Below are 22,819 nucleotides of genomic sequence, written 5' to 3'. Positions count from 1 at the left end.
GATGCCAGCATTATGGGAGAAGGAAACTGGAGGATATATATGTATTATGACTAGTTTCTGCAAGTTGCTGGCAGGCCATCCTAAGGAGGATCGAAGAGGGGGGAGGACATTTATGTAATTCAATAAATGCATACAATATTTCCACATCCAAGATCACAGAAAGGATCAAAATCTGTATGAAATACACATACTATTTTGCTGGAAAATCTAACTAAACATTAAAAAAGGAAACTAAGAATTTCTTTCACATTTATGATATTGTCCTTCAAGAGTGGTTCCCCTTGAGCTATAACACGATGAGTTACCACCTTTTAAAAAAAAAAAAAAAAAAAAAAAAAAAGACAATTGTACCCAGAGGTTGTGACCAGCCAATCCGAGTACCCGTTTCAGCTGGCATGTCATCAATGATGACCTCAAAATACCAGGCTCCACAGCGAACGCCTGAAAAAAAAAAATAAATAAAAAAATATTGCAGACCATATGAAAGTACTAGGTTCACATGATCTGCAAGTCTATGCAAATACCCACATACTGCACTTTTCTACTCAGAATGTTTAATTACTTATTTCATTGTTGTTCAAAACATTACTCAAGCACATTTCACATTTCCAATGAAAGCCAGTTTTATGGATGGAGACAACAGGAGTGCTCAGAGTAAGCAAACCTATGACAAGTTATATATGAACTGTTACAATACTGTAGCACCAAAACTGCTGGGTAACTCCACAATACTGTGTACTATACAGTATCTTGTTACCCAAGACCATAATGTACTAAGCTGCAGCCATACAACACAACGTGGCTATCGTGTACCTGATATGCAGAAGCAGGTTTTTGTAATGGAAGACAGCGGTTGCCGTAAAATTGTTCTGTTTAACAAGTGTATAATAACTCCTTTTAAAGTATTCAAACCTCAATATTGTGATCCTAGAAGACTCAGTTTGAGAAATTGAGCAGGAAATAATAACTTCATTTTGCAATTAGTGTATACCATGGGTTGCCCGGATCATACTGTAGCCCTTATCGCCTGTCACAGTCAATCTGTCATCACCAATCTTCAACTGGGGAGCTGTGGAAGTAGAACACAAATATTCAACTCAACATTCGTTTTAGACATCTGGTACAATATTGATGAAGAATCCTGCATAATACTTGGATTTATTTTAATATCTGATTTAAATCTGACATGTAGTATTTTATATTGTACTCAGAAACATGACTTAGGTGTAGAGAATTACCCATACTCTGTGTAGGACCAACTTACCACTCACTGCCCTCAATGCCCATCAAAATGACAGGGGTACAAAGGAATTTGCAAAATTAACTGAACACACATTTTAATCACTTGCCCACGACACACGGCCCTACATCCATTTAGATCACTGTCAAAATCACCTCTGTCATGGAGAGCCAGTAAAACCTCTGAGCCAAGGAATGTTCTGTAGAGGTAGCCTGGGATAGGCTTGCCTGCCCAATCTAGACTCTCGTCAAACGCCTGTCTGTTGGGCGCATGGGGATCGGGCTCTGCCAGAATGTAGCGGTAACCATCCTTGTTGAACGGGTGTTCCAATGGGTATCCATGAGGAGCCATCTTAGTGGTCGCTCCCAGTTCACTGAAACAATAGTATAGCCATATAGTGCGCAATTGGGTATAAGGCGACCCAAATTTTGTCCCTGTGGTGTACTTTCATGTGAGAACAGCTAAAACTGCAAACAAATAAAGATTTTTCACAAACAAATATGCACAAATAACTCGACATCATTTGCTTTATTTGGCTTAAGATTTTGAATATTACGGGAGTCTAAGCAAAAAGAAATGAATTTTTACTTTGTAACTGGTTATGTTTTCTTTGCAAGCAAGGTAGATTCCAAACATTGTTGTTGCAGCATTACTTCCGAGTGTGTGTGGCTTCGTCAGCAATGCAGAACACATTTTCCCTCACTGTGACAGGCATACCTCATAAAGGGATTAATATTTGCACACTTTCAGTAAATGCTGACAGCTTCAATCAGATTATTGAATGGCTATAAAGCGAGGTGTGAAACTGCATGGAGTTAGATTTGGCTTACCAGCATGCTGACATGTGAGAGTTGAGACGAACTCACTCAATTCTTATTTTTTTTCCTCTTTCGTTCATTTAATACACTGATTTTCCATGATATACATTAAAATGGTGAACATTCCTTTATTTTTGTTCAGTTCCTATAACGCGGTCACGTGATCGGGAGTCTTCTGCAGTCTGCCATTTTGAATCTGAGGCATCCAAGTTCCTGGAGTTACTTCCAATACGAGCAGACATGGACGAAGAGGATACCAAATGTGTTATAGCTTATTTTTTTGTTTACAAATAAAGTGGATGAACTACATTACTTGAATTCAGCTTGTAGAAAAGTTTAACATGCACCAAGTTCTGTAGATCACATCTGGTCTGTCATTACGTGATATGATTTGTAGGGCTGTGCTGAAATACTTTAACACCTAGGTAACAAAAAATCTCATGCGTTTACAGTAAGCTAACAATAAGAAAGCATTTGACGAACACATTTTGCATCGATAAAACTTTGTTCAATGTCAAAATCATGACCTGTAAGACAGACTGTAGCCCTATATACTGAATCCTGAGGTCATTTTATTACTGCACAAGCTAGCCAATAATGCGCTCAGAAGCCTGTCCCCAAAGCGGCATGCTATAGAGAGGCTACACTGCAGTATAATAATTTCACATTGTAATGATGACAGCTTTGAATGAAACATTTCCTAAGATGGTGAAGTGTGTGCCCAAAATAAAGAGCTCCAAAAATAGCTAAACATAACATATTTCATAACATGCTCTTGGAACTTATTCAGTTTGACTTTGAAAGCAACTTCAAGCTTACTTAATACAGCGTGTGTGTGCATATAGGTCTACATCTACAGATAAGCAAGGTTAGGACTGTTATCCTTCCCAATTATTGATTGCCATATAAAACAGAGAGCATGGTCAAATTGGAGTAAGTCATAAAAACCATGCTGCCAGTCGTAAAACCATGCTGTTCATAAATGACTGAAGATGAAACCTGGCTGAAAATGCCACTACACCACGCCACTCAAATTATGACACACATAAAATGCTAATGAGAGATGTATTGTAAAGCACAGAACTTCATATACTACATGTACATATACATATAAATTGTTGAAATGGCAAAAATGTACAATTTATTGCATTGCTGAGAATAAAAAAAAATAATAACACATTTTTTTAATAATCCTAAAGTTTTATCTTTATTTGTAAGGGACGAGGCATGTTTAAATACTAAAGTATTGGAACTAACATTTGCCACAAGTCATATATTATCTCTTGTCGGTAAAATATATTATCACACTAAACTTGACACGGAGCCTTTTCAAACATTTTTACATGTAGACATCATGAAGTACCTTCTTTTTGCCCGTGACCCCTGGAGCTGCTGATAATCTACCGGAAATCTTCTCTTTGTACTTCTGCTGCTTTTTGCTGCAAAAAAGAAATTCAATTCAGAATGGTTGCTGCTGACACATACATAATTTGGCTCAATATTTAATGTGTAGCATAACTAGTTCACGATTTAGTTATTCATTATGTTGGTTTAAAACTCTAGTCAAGAATATTTCACACAGTGGGCAGTTTTTCTAATCTCTTATTTTTCTTACAGTAGAAGCTATCTTTTAAAATTCTTACAACTTCAGGAGAGAAAAATTATTCATTTCCTCCAGCAAACTTTATGCAAGACAATAATTAATTGCCACATAGGCACCAAAAAAAAATGGCACCAGGGTAATCCGGAAAATGCAGGTCTAAGAATTAGACTGATTTATTTATTTATTTCTTTATTTGATTGGTGTTTTATGCCGTACTCAAGAATATTTCATTTATAAGATGCGGCCAGCATTACGGTGGGTGGAAACCGGACACAGCCCGAGGGAAAGCCACGACCATCTGCAGGTTGCTGACAGATCTTCTCGGTTCTCTCGGCCTTGAGGCGGATGCTCTAACCACTAAACAACCAAAGCGGTCTTTATGAAAAGGAACTCTATAAAAAAAAAAGACTATGGTTTTAATGATAATAAAGTTTCACATCAGAAAGGTGATACTTAGGTAATTTCTTACAGTCTACATATGATGGAGCCTTGATATCAGAGTTCCGACTTGCCAGAGCCACAGCTTTGAGTGCTTCCAATCCAGGCCCTATCCTTGTCAGATCCTTAAAACAAAAAACACACAGATTATGGCACTTTTATACTGACCTCATCACTGCAGAACATAAAATTATTGAAGATTTAACAGTTTATTAAATTATTTATTTGATTAGTGTTTTACACTGTATATTTCACAGCGACCAACTTTACAGTGGGAGGAAACCGAGCAGGGCCCAGGGGAAACCCACGACCCTCTGTAGGCTTCCGGCAGACCTTCCCATGTACAGCCAGGGACGAAGCCAGCAAAAGCTGGAATTGAACTCAAAGCGACTGCACTGATGATTGCGCTGCACGAGCACTCTAACCATCTCGGAGTTTAATATGAACTCTACTACTCAAGGATAACTATCAGGGCTCTAAAGAAAAGAACTGGATCTAATGCAGGATGCAAGTATTCTACAGTAATAAAGTTTTACTACAACTCTTCAGGCAAACAAGAGTGAACTCAGTAACCTCAGGGTTACAATCTTTGCTTCAGTGACAAAATGTTGCAATACACATTTGTCAGTAACAAAATATTCCCTTAAGATAATGGTGATGAAGTAAGTAACATGGTATTCTAAACTGCAAGGCCATTTGTCTGTGTAGGGGATGTTTACAGAGAAACATATTATGTAATATATGTTTACTTATATACTACATGTACATGTAGATTTAGTGTCTACTTGTGTAGACACTAAATGATGGATGTACACAGCATGCAACCCATCAACAAATCTTATCTAATTTATCACGCCGAACACTTACTGGGTTTAATAAACTAAATGAATAATCTCCATTGGCCTCCTCTTTGCTGACAAATATTTCACTTTCTTTGGTCTGTGAACAACAAAAACAACAATATTGAGAAATTTGCATAGTGCTTGTCCTGACATGCTACTTAACTCGCCCTATGAACTCGCCCTACTGACCAGTCAGTAAATCTAGGAAAAATTTTGCCATGCTGCAGAATTTATGACTAGGTATAAATGCTATTTCAGGGAAACTTACACATCCATTTTAAACCCCTATATTCGGTGGTACAATTCAAACACTCAAATTTTTGGATAAACACTGAATTGCATTTGAATCCTATATGCATAGTGTTTGACTTCGATCGTCAATGGATAGGCCCGTGACAAGCCTAAGTAGTCAGCCATTATTTTCACGACCAAGATGGTAAAAAAAATAAAAGGCCTAACTGTGCTCACATGGGTTGAGTAAATGTACTAAATCTGTGTTGCTTTCCCCATTTACAGGGTTCAAAGATGGACCGCCATCACAGAAGACTCGAGATCACGCATCCTTTCAACACATCACACTATCACATAACTATATGCCTTCAGCAACTTTATTGTCAGTGTGGCAGATTCTGGTCAACCTGGCTGCGTCATTAAATCTGCATGTTGACCTGCGTAATTCTGTAGAAGCACAAAGGTTTGTCCCGCAACGCATTTGCAATGTGATGTTGTCGCATATTCACCACTTACGGATTCTTTGCATCAAAAAAAAACAACAAAAAACACAGCGTACAGTGCAAAATACTGGGTATAATAGTAGAAAAGCTCCCACATGTATCAGTTTTATATAGGGTGCAGGCAGCTGAAGGGAATCAGTTACTGAATCTACGCTGTGAATTTACTATTTGTGACTTAAATTAGTTTAGTGATGGACGGGTGTATATTTCTGTGAGCCAAGTGAGCCAATGTGACAAAATTAAACTGATTCATGTAGATCTTAAATTTTGTAGTAACAGGCTCAAAATGGAAGATTTTTGCATCAAACCTACGTCATCAAAAAATCACTGAGCCCCTTTTTTTGGTGCCAGAAATGTACTGTTTGGGATATCCCATATTTAGCAGGTTTGTCAAGTGGAAGGATAATTTTGCTCCAGCTGAAAGGGCAGACCTGTGCATTTTTCACGCTATAACTTCTTACAGCACAACATGATATTGGCTCCCTTCTTTCTAAAGTATTTTCAGTGTTTTACAGGCAACATAAATTAGGTCAAAGCTATTCAATGATCTGAGGTAGGGCTCCCTTTGGCGCTTACAACATAGTAAAACATACAGTGTACCTATATGGAGGGTTTTACAGCACTTCTTTGTTTAATATAAACAGCCAACAACTGTTTTAATATAATTATACAAGTATCTCTGATCAGTATCAGCCCAGGCTTTGTTTTTGCATATGTCATTTATGTTTGATGATATATGCAGGATTTGTGACTGTTTCATTATGTACCAATAGTCTGAGCAGGATAAGCCTCATCTGTATCTTGCAAGTTTACTTTTGTTACAATGTTTGTTTGTTCCTTCCTTTCCTTTAACATAACAACCAACAACTGAACATGCATCACCATGGTTTATATCTGTTTTATTGTACAATGTATATTTCTCAACAGGTTAATATACTTTTAAAAGTATATGTCTGTACCAACCATAAAATCATGATGAGAAATGAACCTCAAATGAAATCAAACTTTCTCTCTCAATATATATATTTCATATATACTTTTATGTCCAAAAAACTACCGGCCGCTAAAGTGGAACTAAACTCAATACCAGGTTAAAGTCAGCATTTAAAAGTATCAGGTTAAAGTCGGCATTTAAAATACAAGTATACTCAATCTGAGCAGAAAAAAACTCAATTTTGAGCTACCGGTTGCAAAGATTTGGACTTGTAGGATCCCACACCAATCAGTACACTATCTCACTAGCAGCCCATCAAACAAAAAAAAAAAAACAAAAAAAAAAAAACAAATTCAAGACATGTAAAGAGAACTTTGAAGAAAGACTTAACTAACTTTTGTTTTCATTTACACATTCTAAACATTAAAAGAATAAGGCTTTTCTCTAATATAACGATGAAAATATTAAGTACAATATTATTTAAAAATATTTGGGCGTTATCAAATCTGGGATTGTAACAAAACTTGCGTGCAACTAGACATCCTAATAATACTGTATAGTTCATTACCTTAACATTTGAAGGCTAGTTTTAGGTACCTACCATTGTTTTCAATACTGTGTTGTGCCACGTGAGTTTTACCCTGCGAGGCATGGACGTCAAGTTCTCCCAATGCTTGTCAATGTAAGGTATGATGTCCTGATAGAAACATACAACACGGCCATGAAATGAACGAGAAAGAAGTATACACCACCAATTTGAACACCAGGTGTTTCCCAATCACCACAAGTACTACATTTGCTTTAAAATGACAACAACATTTCCACATCATCTTAAGTCTTCAATATCGTCAACATATGATGGAAAAATTGTTCAGCAGAACCTGAGCATATATATAAGTCTTCAATAACTTGTAAAGCACAATGCTTGGCACATTATTGATAGATTATCATGAAGATTTTCCTTTCTGACAAATATTATTTATATGTCAATTTCCCACAAATATTTAAGCAGAATGGCTAGAGAAAATACATGTACTTTCATCACATACAACATAATTCATTACAAGTGCTGAATAAAGAACTTTTCTAGTTTGTTAATATGAACTTTTGAACTACAACAAAGCTAGATGGATTACCTTGTCTTTGGAGAACATCACAGTGTTAGGGTGTTGATGGGCCAGGTTTGCTACTGCTGTCAGACACATCTGACTGAAGGCTGAAAACATAAACACACACTAGTGCTGATTCACTAAAACACGTTATATCAAATCAACATGTTCACCCTACAAAAGAATGTAATGATCATTTTTTATGAGAATCAAAATGACAATCCAAAATTAGGAAATACGTTCCACCAAAGAATTTGATGGATTAATGAAGACAAAGCTAAAACCACAATCTTGTATTCACAAAAAAAAAAAAACATTTCACACAAATATTTGGGTGCAATACAGCCTCTGCATCTAGATCACTCCCATATGAATTATGAGTTTTCCAATAAATTTAATATTAAAATTAAAGCAAAACAAATAGCACAGAGAGATACAAACATTAGCTTGTGAATGGGTTGACTTAATTTTGTCTGCCCTTTCGTAACTAAGAATGCCATTTAGCTGCTCATGAATTTCCATCTATCTTTTTAACTGCCTTATAACACCTTTTTTCTCAAAACTCGCAACCTACATTGACACTTAACTTTGCTTGTTGACTGTCATCATCTTTACCTCTTACGATCCATTATACAGTGATTTGTGACATTGATGAAGCACATCAGATTGCATGATCACCATTTTGACCAACCATAAAATCAGGCAATCACAGTCACTGGGCAGTGCCTTTAAAACAAAAGTTGAATAACAAAACTTACTTGCTGTTCTTCTTGTGAAACTCTCCACTTTAGTAGCATTGCAACGTTTGCACCCAAACTGATAGTTTGTCATATAGGGCATACATGTCCTGTAAATGTATAATGTGAACAGACAAACATGATATATCAACAGTCTTAGTATGTCCACATCATTTTATCAATGTTATGGATTTAATTTGCTTTAGTCTCTCATATGACGGCATTTTCATAGACGAGCAGTTTCACAGAGCTCTACACTTCGTCCTGCAGCCACGCAGTGATTCGTACATTGCTCCCGCAAATTGAAGGTAGTATCGGAAACCTTCATGTGTACACACTCACAGTTTAACTTAAGAGGGCATGGTTTCTGAATACAGGCTGGTATGGCATTGTCGTAAATTATTGGAAACATCAACTTACTGTCAGAGGAAAATGGTGTGCGAACAAAACACAAAATATGACAGACGTGATGAAAAAATTGATCCTTTTATTGTCAAGAGCATGTAGGCCATTCCTGTTTTACAGTTGCCAGACAATGGTCGTTTTTAGCGGCATTACGGCCATGTGACCCATCAGCAGTGGCAATGGCCATCGTGGCCGCTGTTAAATTCGAAGCCTGCAGTAAGCTGCCCCGCCAAAGCCATTAAATACAAATACAGGTCAACCAGTCGTTGCATCCCCTTCATGCTGAACGCCAAGCAAGGAAGTTACAACTTCCTCTTTTAAGGTCTGAGGTGTGACTCGACCCAGGACTGACCCTGGATCTACCACTGCCGAAGTGGACGCCCCACCAACTGTGCTATCAGGGCCAGTCTAGCCAAGCTGAGCAAGAAACCATGGAGCTTGGCAAAAACCAACCACCTTTGTCAAGGTCTGAAATGTGGATAATCAATAAATCAGGTCTCACGTTTTCTCTCTACTTTCTTACTTAACGTACCCAACATAACAGTTGATGCATTCATTATGGTACCATCTAAGACACACTGCACATTGTAGCTCCACAGTTCCAAGGTTCCGTCCTTTCCCACTGAAAAGAAACAAATGTCACAAATTAAAAACCCGAAAAAAAATACAAAAATGTATTCTTCATGAAAACACCTTATTCATAATGAAATCCTCCTTACTAATGGCAGTAAATTACATGACATATTGTCTCCTGTACAATTATTATTCATCTGAACTGTGAACTATGACCCTTCATACTTATTTAAATGTTTGTCATACCCTTCACATATATGACAGCAGTTTTAAGTTTTCTAAAATCTGAACGTACAATGAATTGTAATCTACTTCATGTACAGAGAGCCTACGATATCCTGGTAATACTGAGTCTGTGAGGGCCAATAATAAACCAGTGCATCTTTATATTTATTAAACTATTGTAGATCATACCATTCACATATTTGACAGCAGTTAAGATTTATGAGTAGAGAAAAATCAGAATCTTCTAAAATCTGAACACAAGTTCAGTTGTAATCTATTTCAAATACATAGAGCCGGTCATATCAAGTTTGCGACAGCCACTGCACTAATAAACTTCTGACCTTTGTTTCAACATAAATTCGGCAGATTTTCAGGCAAAAATATTTGACATGTTTACCAATAACAATTTTCCGAGTTACTGTCCTGAGTATCAGTGGATTCCTGTGAGGCTTCATCCACCTGCATGACTTGTTCTTGGCGAGCAACAACAGCAGACACCGCACTCTGATTGGAGGTCAGCTCATTGGATTTGGTTTCTCCCACCATAGCTTTCTGTACCGCTTCAGTTTGTACAGCATTATCTCCCTTGATCTCTGGTTGAGATGTGTGTGGGATTGCAGCATTGCCACTGTTATCTGCATGGCTCACGGATTTTGTTCCAGTTTCACGATCGATAGCCTCTCTCGTTTTGACTTCATCTATTTGTTCAGTACTTGTGTCTCCTCCTGCGCTGGGTTTTGGGACTTTACTGGCTTCATTTTCACTACTGACAACTTCCATGGCCTGCTCTCCTGACTTCTGGGTTTCCTCACTAATAAAAAAGAATAAATCACTCAAAACTTTGATTTTTGATAGGGTGAACACCTGATTCTTTAAAAGGATGGGCAGTGTTTGATGCGATGGCTTGAATAGTATAAATGGAAGGTGCACCCTCTTAAATAGGCACATGAATAACCTCCCCTTCCAAAGAACAAGATGGCCAAGTGGTCTAGGATATAGGCCTAAGCAATCAATGCTGTGTTTGTGACAAATTGACAGATAACTAGATAAGGAACAGAAGTGTCCTAAGGGCATGGAGACGTATTTAATGGCCAATTTTTGTCTCAAACACTGTGACAACTTGCCACTGCCATCGCACATGGTTTTTAAATGGAGCACACTCTGACACTGGTTTGGGGCCATCCTTGGCTGAACAAAATTTTTGCCAAATCTAACGTTAGCGCAATCTCAGACTAGGATTTAACAGGGTTATAATGAACGTCAGAATTAGCATGTGCATCACTGTCGAGTCCATCTAACTGTACATGCCAAAGATAGAAGCTCCACAATACAATATCGCTTAGCACTAGTATAAGGTATACAGATTTGGAGGAAGTATAGAGGATTCATAAATTTAAAATAAGAATTTAAACTAATAACTTTTAAAAATAATCAAATCTATGGCTAGACATGAAAGTAGATGTAGAATTTCATCCCCATTCTCTGTCCTTAATACCCACTGGCACTTTCACTTATCAAAAACATCAATTTCAGAATTTCGCATCTGCATCAATTGTCACCAGCATCTCCATCGAAAATTGGGTTCTGGATGACTCAAGAGCTCGAATGTCGCTGCACAGCCTTCGCATTTTGAGTATTTAACACTTAAATAAAAACTTCAAGCATAAAATCAGACATACTAATTGATCCATACAAAATGAACATAGTTCACTTTGTGCCATATGCTGGCAACAAGGGCGAATTCAAACGAGTTTTTATAACATACGCTTTTGATTCGGAAGCCACATTCTTCTCTCCCGCCGAATCGGCCATGGTCAATATTGGTCACTCTCGCGAGAAAGCGCGTTGACATTCTGAAAATCTTGGAAAATTAAAGTTTCCAGGTTATGGAAGTGCGCTGATTCTGTTTGGAACGACAGTGCTATTCACACCGTTCAGTCAAATAATCAAATGACTTTGTAGAGGTCTCTCTTGGAGCGGAAATCTTACACGTGATCAGAAAATCGCGAGATTTGTATTCGCCATCTTCAATGATCAGGTGCTCTGAGGGATCAGTGTTCTAAGTTGTAACGTGTTATTTTCTTAATTCATTTATTCAAACTTGGCAACTGTATTGTTGTCGGCCATAAAAAAAGTAACGGAGATTATGGTAGAGCAATCGCATTAGGGATAACTGCAAAATTAGAATCAGGCTGCGCCGATGTCTGGAGGAGTAGCTGTCGGGTGAATCATGATCGGTGTCGGTCGGTGTGGATTTTGACAGCTTCCATCGGACGTTTGCTGTTTTGCTGAGACTGTAAAATTTGGAAATGAAGAAGTTTCTGCCAAAGATCGACCGCTCAGCTCAGCAAAATAGTTACATCGGAAAAGTGTTTAATGTGGGACGTTATGCGGTGACAGTTGAAGATGTGATTGCTGAGGGTAAGTTTTATCATAACTATCAAACTCCACAGCGGACCGTCCACGTCTTAGTAGTGAAATTAAAAGCATGCTGTCAGCAGTTTGGTGTAATTCTTGTATGTCTGTCGTTAGAGTGCATGCTATTTTGCCAGTCATCATGTGTGTAGCTTTCTTAACAATATGACATCACCACATGTAGATAAACTATACCGCTACACGAGCTCTACTAGTTCATGTAATTTCCATGAAAGCAGACTTTATTTCAGTTTATTTTACACATCATGCCATGTGAACAAATCTAATGCAGAGCCATAAATCCATTAAAACGAATTATAGTATGATACAATCCTTCCAAGTTGCCAACAGAAAGGCTGAGGTATTTAATTGTTACATCAGGCATACAGGTACGGTATTTAAAATGTATCAGTACCTATTTCGCTAAATTAAACGATTGTGGCAGCGATATTTGATGATCTGCTAGTTAAGGACCACATTGACATTAATTAGTGAAGCAGCTTCCAAACCCAGTTTGACTTTTCAACTCTGGTACAGCAGAAAAAAAAAAACACATTTCAACAAGCATTTCAACAAATCTGTATCTTTGCTCTTCGTTTACATTGATTGTGTCCTGCATGAGTGAGCCTACCTCACTGGTTTTCATAGGAGAAGGGAGCGAAAGGCTCTTCCACCACTTGTTTGTACCATGTCCTTTCCCACCAAATAGTACAAATGGTTGGCAAAGGAGATGTGTTTTAGTGGACTGGAGAAGGTAAACGACATTACAACATTGTAGATTTACATTTACAACATGTTCTTAGTGTTAGGGCACCAGTCTCCTTTGCTGATTTGTAAACCTTGCAAATTTATCAGAAAAAGGTGGAAAGGTGCTGGTGTAACATGTGGAGATGTCATTTTGAGTCAATAAGTCACTTGCACGTTTCAGACGGCCGTCATTTTTTTAACAGAAATCTTGCATAACATGCGAGTTGGGTACTAATTTTCACTCCACAGCCTATACTATAACCTAAGTAACATGTTTACTACATTAAATTTCTGGTTTAATTGTAACGTATAGTAAAAACAAAGGAAAACTGAGTATGCCAAGTGTTGCTTTGAAATGTTGCTGTTTATTGGCTGTGAAAAACAGCTGCGACCTCAGACTTCAAGGGCTACTGTCCGGGACCAGGGGTTAATTTGACCACGGCTGCTCTGTTGTGGTGCGCAGCCTGAAGTGCAAATGTCGCTTATTCAAAATAATCCAATCCAACTTAGTTGGGAAGTGGCTTCATTTTATAGCGTGGTTAAATGTGATCTTCAAGTGGATATCAAATCGTCAAATATAGCCACAATCTACATCCAATTTAATTGAACCACCTGTTTGGCCAATTTGAAAATATTTAACAAGATCATCTTTTTCTGAACTCTGCTTAAAAACAACATTTGGTACATGTAAGTAGGTTATTGCAAGTCTGAAAGTTTTTCCAGCAGACAGCTTTTTGGGTAAAACAAATAGGAATCTTCAACACAGCTGGTTTTCTTAAATAACATAGCATAGCGTATGTCATTGTGAATGCTGTAAGGATGGTACTGCATTATATTAAGACAATGCTAAAGTGTGTGTTTGAAATTAAAGGCAATTTGTGAAATATGTTGTTCAATTTACAAACCATGCTCTGCGGTACATATCAAGTAGACCAGTAAATCTTCAGTGTCACAATACACCTGATACATATGCATATATGAGCTTAGCTGCATGTATAGATTAAAGGTAAAGCAGTTTCTGGGTTATAGATGGTTTTATCTGTTGTGAACATTCTGTTATTTGGAGATATCTTTGTTCTTTTGATGATTTTCATTAACTTTATTTGCCTGACTATTGTTTTTTATGAGTGACAGTTCCTTGTATGAAAAATTTACCAAAAGCCCCCAACCCCTCTCCCCTCCATACTCGGCTTTTTTACATGAAGATCACACCAACAGTTAACAGACTAGTCTCTTGTAATCATAGTGTAGATGCAGGCCTGTTTTAACCCAGGTAAGCAGTTCCTCTTTATCTACATCCCACACAGGTCCCCATATTGATGAATCACTGTAAACACTTGTCATCAACTGAAGACAAAGGTGAATAAAACTCCCACAATCTGGAGATTTTGTGGATGGAAAAAAATGCACGATATAAATGATTAACTTCCCACAGGTGGTTCTGATAGGGGTGATAAATCAAAAGAGCAGACATTTTATGTCACTAGACTCCTTAATAGATTTGAATACCCCAACATAGCCAGCTACTGTTGTAGGACAGATGAAGATCACATGTCATCAAGCTCTATTGGAAAAACTGACAGAGAAAGCAAGGAGAAACTTGCTACAGTGGAAAAAAATATACAAGAGTTATCATTGCCTTCATACATGTATTTGTTGATTTGCTTTGATGATTTTCTGCAACACCTCTGTGTGACATCCTTGAATGCAAAGCATTAGGAGACTTTTCTGTGGAAATTCTCCAAACTTTGAAGTGTAGAATTGAGGCCAATTGGCTGAACGGAAATAAATAGCCACTTTTATTTTTGCAGTTAGATGTACATTAACAAAACCAATATGTAGACATATATGTCTGTATAGTGTACAACTACTGTAGACTTGTGGTAAATTGTTCTAGGTTCTTAAGATTCATTGCATGCATTTGTGTCTCTAAGAAACCTTGCATTTGTTTTAATAGTACCCTATTTTTGGATTAATTGCAGCAGTTAAGTCTAATTTAGGATGTGGTGGCTTCATGTTTTCTTTGAATAAACACATAAAAACGGTGAATTACAGCAACGTGGAAGTGGAATTGTTATTGAGTAGAAGTGGGTGTTGACTCAAGCAAGAGATACATGTAACATAGGTAGACAAACCAGACAGTCCCTTTTAGTTGTTACCTTCTTTGCCTTCTCTCAGTGATGTGAATATTTTAAAGAAATTGGTTTAGATAGTGTTACGAGTGCATGTCTATGCTCAACATTTATAATACACTGTACTCAGGTGTTATCGTTAGGTTGGAGTAATTGTGAATCAGAACTTAATCTTGTGCACTTTCTTGGGTTTGCAGGTGGGTTTGCCATTGTCTTCTTGGTGAAGGCGCAGAATGGCAGGCGGTACGCCCTTAAGAGGATGTATGTGAACAATGAGCTGGATCTGAACACCTGCAAGCGGGAAATCCATATCGCTGTAAGTAACACCTAACACACATCTTCAGTGGCTGATACATATGCACTGAAACCAATGTGGGCAGTTTTCTGACGGGTAAACATATTCCTGTTTCATCTTACATGGAAACATAGACTTTCAAGGATGTTTCAGGGGAAGGTGTAGCAAATTCAAGCTTGTGAGATTTGTTTTAAGGGATTGAGATGTTGATTGCATAATGTACGAAGGTTGAAGGGTTACCCCGGTCACACTTGGTTGCCTTCAATCATGATGGTCACCAGTTAGGTGAAAAAGTTTTGAGTATTGATTATATTCAGATTAAAAGTAAGAAAGAAGTAAAATGTGAGGCCATGGCAACTAAATTAGTGTTTTGTTGAAAGTTGCATAGTGAACAAAAATAGAGAAATACGTACATAATATATTATGTACTATTACCAGTAAAGGTTTGAGATCTTACATGTACCATCCAAGTGCGCTCTTGTTCCAGATTATAGGGTATACCCTAAACATACAGGTTTGATTGACAACTATATATTTACATGTATACATAACTCAGGTGTATGCTTGATGATAACATAAAGCTGTTCTAGCACATGCACAGTTGTCTCATTGGCTTAATCATTGTATTGATTCACTGTTGACATTTTCATACTCTTTCGAGGAGTTCTTCTCATCAACAAGTGTTGGTAATTAAGCCAAGTGTGTTATATATATCCACTGATGCATGAGTGGATTTATCCAACATCATTTGGCCTCATCAGTTATTTGACTTCAGAAAAACCTAGTTGTGTGCTTCTGTGATCAAGATGGTCATCAAATACATGCACTTGTTCATACATGTGTTTGATTTTGTCTCGTATAGAGTAATGGGTTTGGATAGGCTTTAATACAGCTGATGCTTTTTTTAATTTTGAAGGGTGTTGTCACACGCATAGAACAATGCCCTTCTGCTTGAACATGTACACTGTAGCCCTGATATAAAAACAGTTGTCTCTGATTGATGCAAGTCTTAGGTTCATCGGCGTATTCCACAAAGCGATTTCTGACTTTTATAATTCAAAATACAAAACTGGGTCACAGTGCTCTGTTTTTGGTATAGGAAGTTGAAATCCCTTGAATCGTTTATCTAAACATAACATTTTTGAGGTGGTCGGTTTTATTTTCAGGAGCCCAAAAAAAAATGCGTGAATTCAAACATCATGTAGTCAGTTATGGTTTAAACCAAAAAGGGCTCCAGTTCCTCAAAATTGTGACATACCTAAACTCTTTGTAGCTACTGTACACGTGCCCTGGTGGCAATATATGTTATAGGCATATGTTACCAACTTGCTGTTGTACCTGAACATGATGTAGTTACAATCTGTTAAGCCTATTATAGGTCAGATAATATAATATACTATAATTCAGATTGAGCTGCCTAATCAATTCTATTAGGCTGTGTTCAGCATTATTTCTGAAGCCTGATTAACCTATTAATATGGTCGACTTGGTATTTTGCAGCTAAGCATTTTATGAATTAATAACTCTTTAGCTGATAAGATTTTAGTAAATTGAGGCTTGCTATATTCTGTAGCATGCTAAATGCCTGCATGTACATGGACTTTAGGGAATACCAGTTACATGTACATGTATGTACATTAAATTTGTAAGAGTCAACTTGAGCCTCAGCTGTGGTACCTCAGCTGTGGTGCCTTGTGTGGGTGGCTTACATATAGCTGTATAGACAATGATATAATTTTGATTGATGATGACATCTGGTTGAGTAGGCTAAGTAGTGCACATGTACACAATGTACCACGCTACCACCACTTCATGTTTTCTGCTGTGAACATTGAGGTGCATTAAACACACTGACCTTGTGAAAACGGCATCCTCATTTATTAGAAATAATCAGCCAACCCCATGTTTAACATGACAAATCCATGAGGTACATGTATTCAGGACCTTTATAAATCATGTGTTACATTGTATTAGCAAGCTGCTACCAACATGTGCAGCTACTTGCACATATAAATGATTTCCAGCTAACTTTAGGATTTTAGTTATAATGATAATATTATGTTAGTATAATATAACATATTATTTATTTAATGAATTATTATTAGGGTTCCATGTAGCCTAGGTTGTCTCTCAGGACACCTATTGAAACCATTCAGATTATTATTATTCCACCGATTTTGTGAACCCTGTACTGCATAGACCATTTAACAGATTTACTTGAAATTTTGCAGCGAAATTCACCTAAACTTGTGCCAGGGGTAATTCTGTTTTTTTCCAGGTCACATGGTTTGGCAGCCGGATTGTATTTTATGTAAAACTTTAAACTACTTCTCCCAAGATTCAGCAGAGGGGTTGTCCTAAAATTGTATATATGCATGTAGACCAACACAAGTTACAGTAAGTTGGCAAAAAGTGTGCACTTCCAATTAAAACATTAGGTACTCAGTATTGGTCGAAATTATTACTTATCAACTGGTTTTGAACTTTGATAATATTGTTATATATTTCAGTGTATTTTGAGCCACTGATTCTTAATCTGCTTTTGTTTTTTTAACTCTTATTAACCTTTTGAGATGTAGACAAAAAGCTGAAATTTAGTGTTGTAATTCCAATGGCTTGTAAGTTGAAAATTGTGAAAGCCAGAAGTCTTCAACTTGAAACAAATAAACTTGAACCAAATTATACATGATTGTTCTGAAAAAGTGGAGCCGATTTGAGCTATGATCAACAGTTTTCGCACTAAAAGCGTTTAAATAACATCACCCTATTTCAGAAATAGAAATAGATGCCTGTTGATTTAACATGGAGTTCAAAAGTAACTGAACTGGTTTCTACTGTACTGTACATGGTTTCCCAACGCAGTTGTGCGCTTAGATATATCTATATTGTCTCCTATTCGATAGGATACAATGGTAATTACAACAACAAATGATGTGGAAACTGGGCTTTGCAGTTCTAGTTTATTTATTAATTTATTTTGGCTACTCCTCAGTATTTGCTTTGTACATACATGCATACATATCCCAACCATGGTACAAAGTAAGCCTAGCAGACGTATTGCTGTCTTCAAATCTTTGCAAAGATCTCTCCTTAATTTCTTCAGGCATAAACTTTTATTAGCACAAAAACGTATACATTATTATTTTTTTTTTTGGGGGTGGGATGTTTGACAGGAACAGTGGTCTGAAATATCCAAACTTTGCAGTAAGCCCACATGTACAGTATAAGTATATACACGTATGTGGAGGTGATTGAGAAAGGGGGGCGGGTCTGTATGCACAAGTGTGCATGTATATTTATGTACATTAAATGTATGGGACTGTACATTTGCATCAATGTACCAGTATAGTAATGAGTGTTCACTCTACTGGAACAGTGCTTGCTTCATGTTTATTGCTAATGGGAAATCTGTCTCCTGCTGATGTTCAGTCAGACAAAGAGTTTCATCCTTACCCTGGCTTTGGTCTTGCCAAGAACAACAATTCTTTTAAATGTTAATTTATGTCACTTCGTAAATGTCAGAATATACTGCTGCATCTTGCAAGTGGGTAAAAAGGAAAAATTTGCAGAAAAATATTACACCATTTGATAGAAAGTACAGCTCTATTAAAATACCCTAATTCTTCAAATTTTTCAAAGGCTTCAGCAACCAAAATTTTGAAACATTATGAGAGAACTGTTGCTTACAGAGAAATAATTTCCACAACTTTACGAAGCTTGCATCTTTAATGACACAAACAAATCATTTTTGGCATCGTTTTCATTTTAATTGTATTCATAACTTTCACTGAAAAAAGTGTTTTAGAGGTTGAAAAGGTTGAAAATTAACAGTAGGTTCTTTAACTTTGTGGCATGTACATGCTATTGAATACAATGGTAATAATTAGATGTAATAAACTTTTATGCAGACACAACTGATTTTAGTGTTCTACACAATACACTGATGACAGGTTCTTTAAACATTTGAAGTCATACAGGTATGTTTTTCCTGTAACAGCAGGTCATACATGTACATGCATTTGTTGACTTTGGTGACAGTGTGATAAGAGGGCCTATAATTTATAACAAATGGATAAATGTGCAGTATATTTTTTGTACAACCCATAGGATTGTATACTTTTGTTTTGCAGGAGACACAAATATAATTGCATGTCCATTGATTTTCCGCTGAGATTTTTTTCTGGATGTGACAGGTTTATGGTAGTAATAGATCAGGATTTATCTTTGCACTAATGTACATGTAAACATGCTCATATTTGTTCATATTCACATGTGCATGTAATCTGTGGCACTACTGGAGATTTTAGTTAGACTTTTTAATCATCTTTTAAATACTGCTACTAAATACGCTTACAGTTATACAACATGGAGACATGTAAAGTATTCTCCATACTCTACCCTTGCTGGCTCAATGATCTAATAACAAAGCCCTTGAAAAGTGAAAGTGAGAGCACAAGTCTGTTAGGTGGCGGGGGCTTGATTGCATTGACTACCACATGGATGTGTAATGAAATAAATAAATGTTACGGGAAGCTATCTTTTATGATTTCATAATTAAATTTTTTGCACAAATATCGTAATGTGTAAATATATAAAAACAAGTTACTTGTTCAGAAATGCACATATAGCACTTGGTCACTTTTATTGCTAGTAGACCTGAGCATTATAAAGTTTGTTATCGGGACCATATCATTACTAAGAAGAATAAATAAGAATTTATATGTAACCTGTGGTTCATGCACAAGCATTAATGCCGTTAATGTTGTAATATGACCATACACTTAAGTGAAATTGTGAGAGAAAGGCTGCTTGTTTGTTGTGCTGGTGGAACTCAAATACAGGCAGTCAGCTTGATCATAAACATGTAAGGCTCAATACAGAGAACTCATTAAAGTAAATGCACTTGTGAATTGACCCGACTGACAAACCCCAGAGCTATTTTCATAACAGAAAAATCATGCACAGTCTTCACCTACGATTGACACGATGGATGTAAACAGTAAATAGTATAGCACATGAGCACAGACTTTGAGAGATGTATTGATATTGAACTGTCCTGTTATTTTAGGGATACTTGCATGTACTTCATGTTTTCTACCTATAAAGCATTCTCAAGTGTCAAGGAAAGTTAACACAGGGGTGTGATGAAGTTCTATATATTGTTGGATAGATTAGGGTGTGTACATACATGTAAATGTGAAAGCACTCATTTTTACCTAAAGCACTAGCATACATACACACTGAGCTAGTGTATATGCACTAAACGTAACTGTAAAGCCTGTACAAGTCTCGGCACTAACAAGGAAGTGCATATTATCGTGTACATGTTCAGTGTTTATACATGTACATGTCATTTGTGGGTTTTTTATTTCAACCTTTGTCCACAACGTACTATTAAAAGCTGCCTGTAGAGTTACATGTACGCATTGTAGTTTTTATTGGTGTAGAAAGTAAAAGTAAGTGCTGAACTAGTCAGAAAGAAATGCCTTTGAGTATATGTACCAAGAAGCCAAATTTCCAGATTTTGATCCAGTGATTTGGGAAGTGTACTGGAGCACAATAGGGCTTTCCAGTCATAGCATGGATTTTGACTTTAATACGTGTATGGCAGAAAAATTACTGTTAAAACACTGTTACCTGTGCAAGACAAGGCAGCGAATAAGGTGCCAGGACAGCATGAATTTATGCTGAGTAGAGATCAGATTCTTGTACTCAGCATTTGCGTATGTATGTTAGGAATAAGTTTCATGAGTCAGCACAATAAAAACTATTGTGCAGATGTGCGGAAAAACGTTTTGGATGAATTCATGAGGTAGTGCATGTATAACTACAAGCTGTGTACAAGGCGCAGCAGGCAGATGCACAAAGTGAATGAGGAGTATTCTTTGTCTACATGTAAACATTAGAAGTGAGAACTTATCTTTGACAGAAATTTGACTTGTACCACGTAGAGGACAGGCTTGCATGTGCAAAGTTTAACATATTCCATCAGGATTTATCCCTGTGTTCAGACGATCGGTATTGATTGCTCATATCCGCTAAAGCTGTATTGATTAGGCACTGGTTATACATGTGGTTACACATATATGTTAATGGAGGCTGATGCTTCAGTAGATCGGCACACATCTCATCAGCAGACATAATTCTCGGTCAAGAGGGCGACTTGGCCTCTGCTGTTATTTGTCAGCTGTTAGTTGTGTCCACATTCTACCACATGAATTCTTGTTCTGTGCCCTGAATTACAGTACATGCACATGTACAGTCATACAACATTATTTGTGGTAAATATAGCCTTAAAAGATTTTTTTTTTAATCCTCTGTTCTTTTCTCAATATCTGCCCCTTACATGTATATGCTTATATGCTTTTCTGTTATACAGAAGGTTTCTCTTTATAAGCCTTTACACGAGATCATTAGGACACACGTACTAATATATACATAGAAACTACATAAATAATACCCAGGCAACAAACTATTGCATATTGCATTAAAAGGTGTTTGCTTTTCTACATTTATATGGCATCAGCCATGGCCTTTTCAATCCTGAGTAAGAAACATCATTGTGATGAGACATGTACATGTACAACAAAAAACTGACTAAATGAATGTGGAGAAATACAGGTGCGGTGGCGATACATACGTCTTGAGTTTAAGCCTTGAGTGCACCATGTATATGTATTTATAGGTTAGTACATGTATGTAGCTCTTAGAAGTAAAAGGTGTCATATTTCTTAAAGATCAATTATGTATTTTGTATTAGCTTTATATGTTCACATGTATCTGGAGAGCAGTGTGCCAGTCACTAGATGTAACTTAAACGCATACAGATGTACAATATGTCACATAAAAATTGTTTTTTTTTTTTGTTTTTGTTTTTTTATCTTTGAGCAGGTTATATTATATGCTTATATATAAGCATGTTTTTTTTTTTTGTTTTTTTTAGTTTAATTTTCAGAGTATAATGTGTGTATGTTTTGACATTGGAAATCCAGAATATGAAGTATTCTCCACATGGTTTATGATGAAGTTGTTTGTATTTGCATATATTATTAATAGTACTTGTACACGTACATGTGTCTTGCACTGTGGATCTACACCTACATGTGGTATGTGGTACATAGTACTTTCATTGCTATTAATTATTGTCAGAGAGTAACTAATGGAGACATCTGAACATTTGCATTTTTTTTTACACCTGTAATTGGAATGTTGTGATTATTCTGAGTTTTATCCTGTCATGTACATGTATTTACAGTCTGAGTGTGAATTCATAAGTTACCTGCGGAGCCTTAATGTACATACATCATGAAGATTGTCAATTACTGTACCTGAAGTGTTTTGGTTATTTCCTCTCTTCCAGTGAGTAGTCACCTAAGTCACAAAGTGAGCTGATGAAATTAAATTATATAAAGTACATGTAACTGTTGTTCACCACAATCTTAAACACAAATCAAATAAATCCATTAGCATGCACATGTAAGTACAGTACGTTGTACTGTCATTTACATTTGCACATTACACGTATTTCATGTATTCATACATGTAGATGAACAATCATTGCTGTAATTCTTA

At 36.7% G+C, this 22,819-nt stretch overlaps 2 protein-coding genes across 4 annotated transcripts in view; one reads left to right on the top strand and one right to left on the bottom strand.

The window, feature by feature from the left end:
* The window catches only part of LOC135467769 (set1/Ash2 histone methyltransferase complex subunit ASH2-like), a 50,849-nt gene extending 39,378 nt beyond the window's left edge, over positions 1 to 11,471 (bottom strand). Inside the window, exons 1-12 of the mRNA XM_064745612.1 lie at positions 11,424 to 11,471; positions 10,056 to 10,469; positions 9,393 to 9,482; positions 8,477 to 8,565; positions 7,746 to 7,825; positions 7,211 to 7,306; positions 4,967 to 5,038; positions 4,131 to 4,224; positions 3,422 to 3,497; positions 1,396 to 1,613; positions 992 to 1,069; positions 352 to 441 (exon numbers count right to left, since the gene is read on the bottom strand). Of these exons, the coding sequence (XP_064601682.1) occupies positions 352 to 441; positions 992 to 1,069; positions 1,396 to 1,613; positions 3,422 to 3,497; positions 4,131 to 4,224; positions 4,967 to 5,038; positions 7,211 to 7,306; positions 7,746 to 7,825; positions 8,477 to 8,565; positions 9,393 to 9,482; positions 10,056 to 10,469; positions 11,424 to 11,470 (1,444 nt within the window). The 5' untranslated portion in view covers position 11,471. The remainder of the gene's footprint in view (positions 1 to 351; positions 442 to 991; positions 1,070 to 1,395; positions 1,614 to 3,421; positions 3,498 to 4,130; positions 4,225 to 4,966; positions 5,039 to 7,210; positions 7,307 to 7,745; positions 7,826 to 8,476; positions 8,566 to 9,392; positions 9,483 to 10,055; positions 10,470 to 11,423) is intronic.
* A 240-nt stretch (positions 11,472 to 11,711) lies between these two features.
* LOC135467748 (AP2-associated protein kinase 1-like) overlaps positions 11,712 to 22,819 on the top strand; it is a 39,167-nt gene continuing 28,059 nt past the window's right edge. For all 3 annotated transcript variants that reach the window (XM_064745601.1, XM_064745593.1, XM_064745585.1), the window contains exons 1-2: positions 11,712 to 12,079; positions 15,150 to 15,268. In XM_064745601.1, coding sequence (XP_064601671.1) covers positions 11,968 to 12,079; positions 15,150 to 15,268 — 231 coding nt within the window. In that variant the 5' untranslated portion in view covers positions 11,712 to 11,967. The remainder of the gene's footprint in view (positions 12,080 to 15,149; positions 15,269 to 22,819) is intronic.

The sequence above is a fragment of the Liolophura sinensis genome, chromosome 1 (genome assembly GCF_032854445.1).
Source record: "Liolophura sinensis isolate JHLJ2023 chromosome 1, CUHK_Ljap_v2, whole genome shotgun sequence".
Taxonomy (NCBI): Eukaryota; Metazoa; Mollusca; class Polyplacophora; order Chitonida; family Chitonidae; genus Liolophura; species Liolophura sinensis.
Note: the sequence above shows the minus strand (reverse complement) of the source record. Positions and strands in the feature narration are given on the sequence as shown.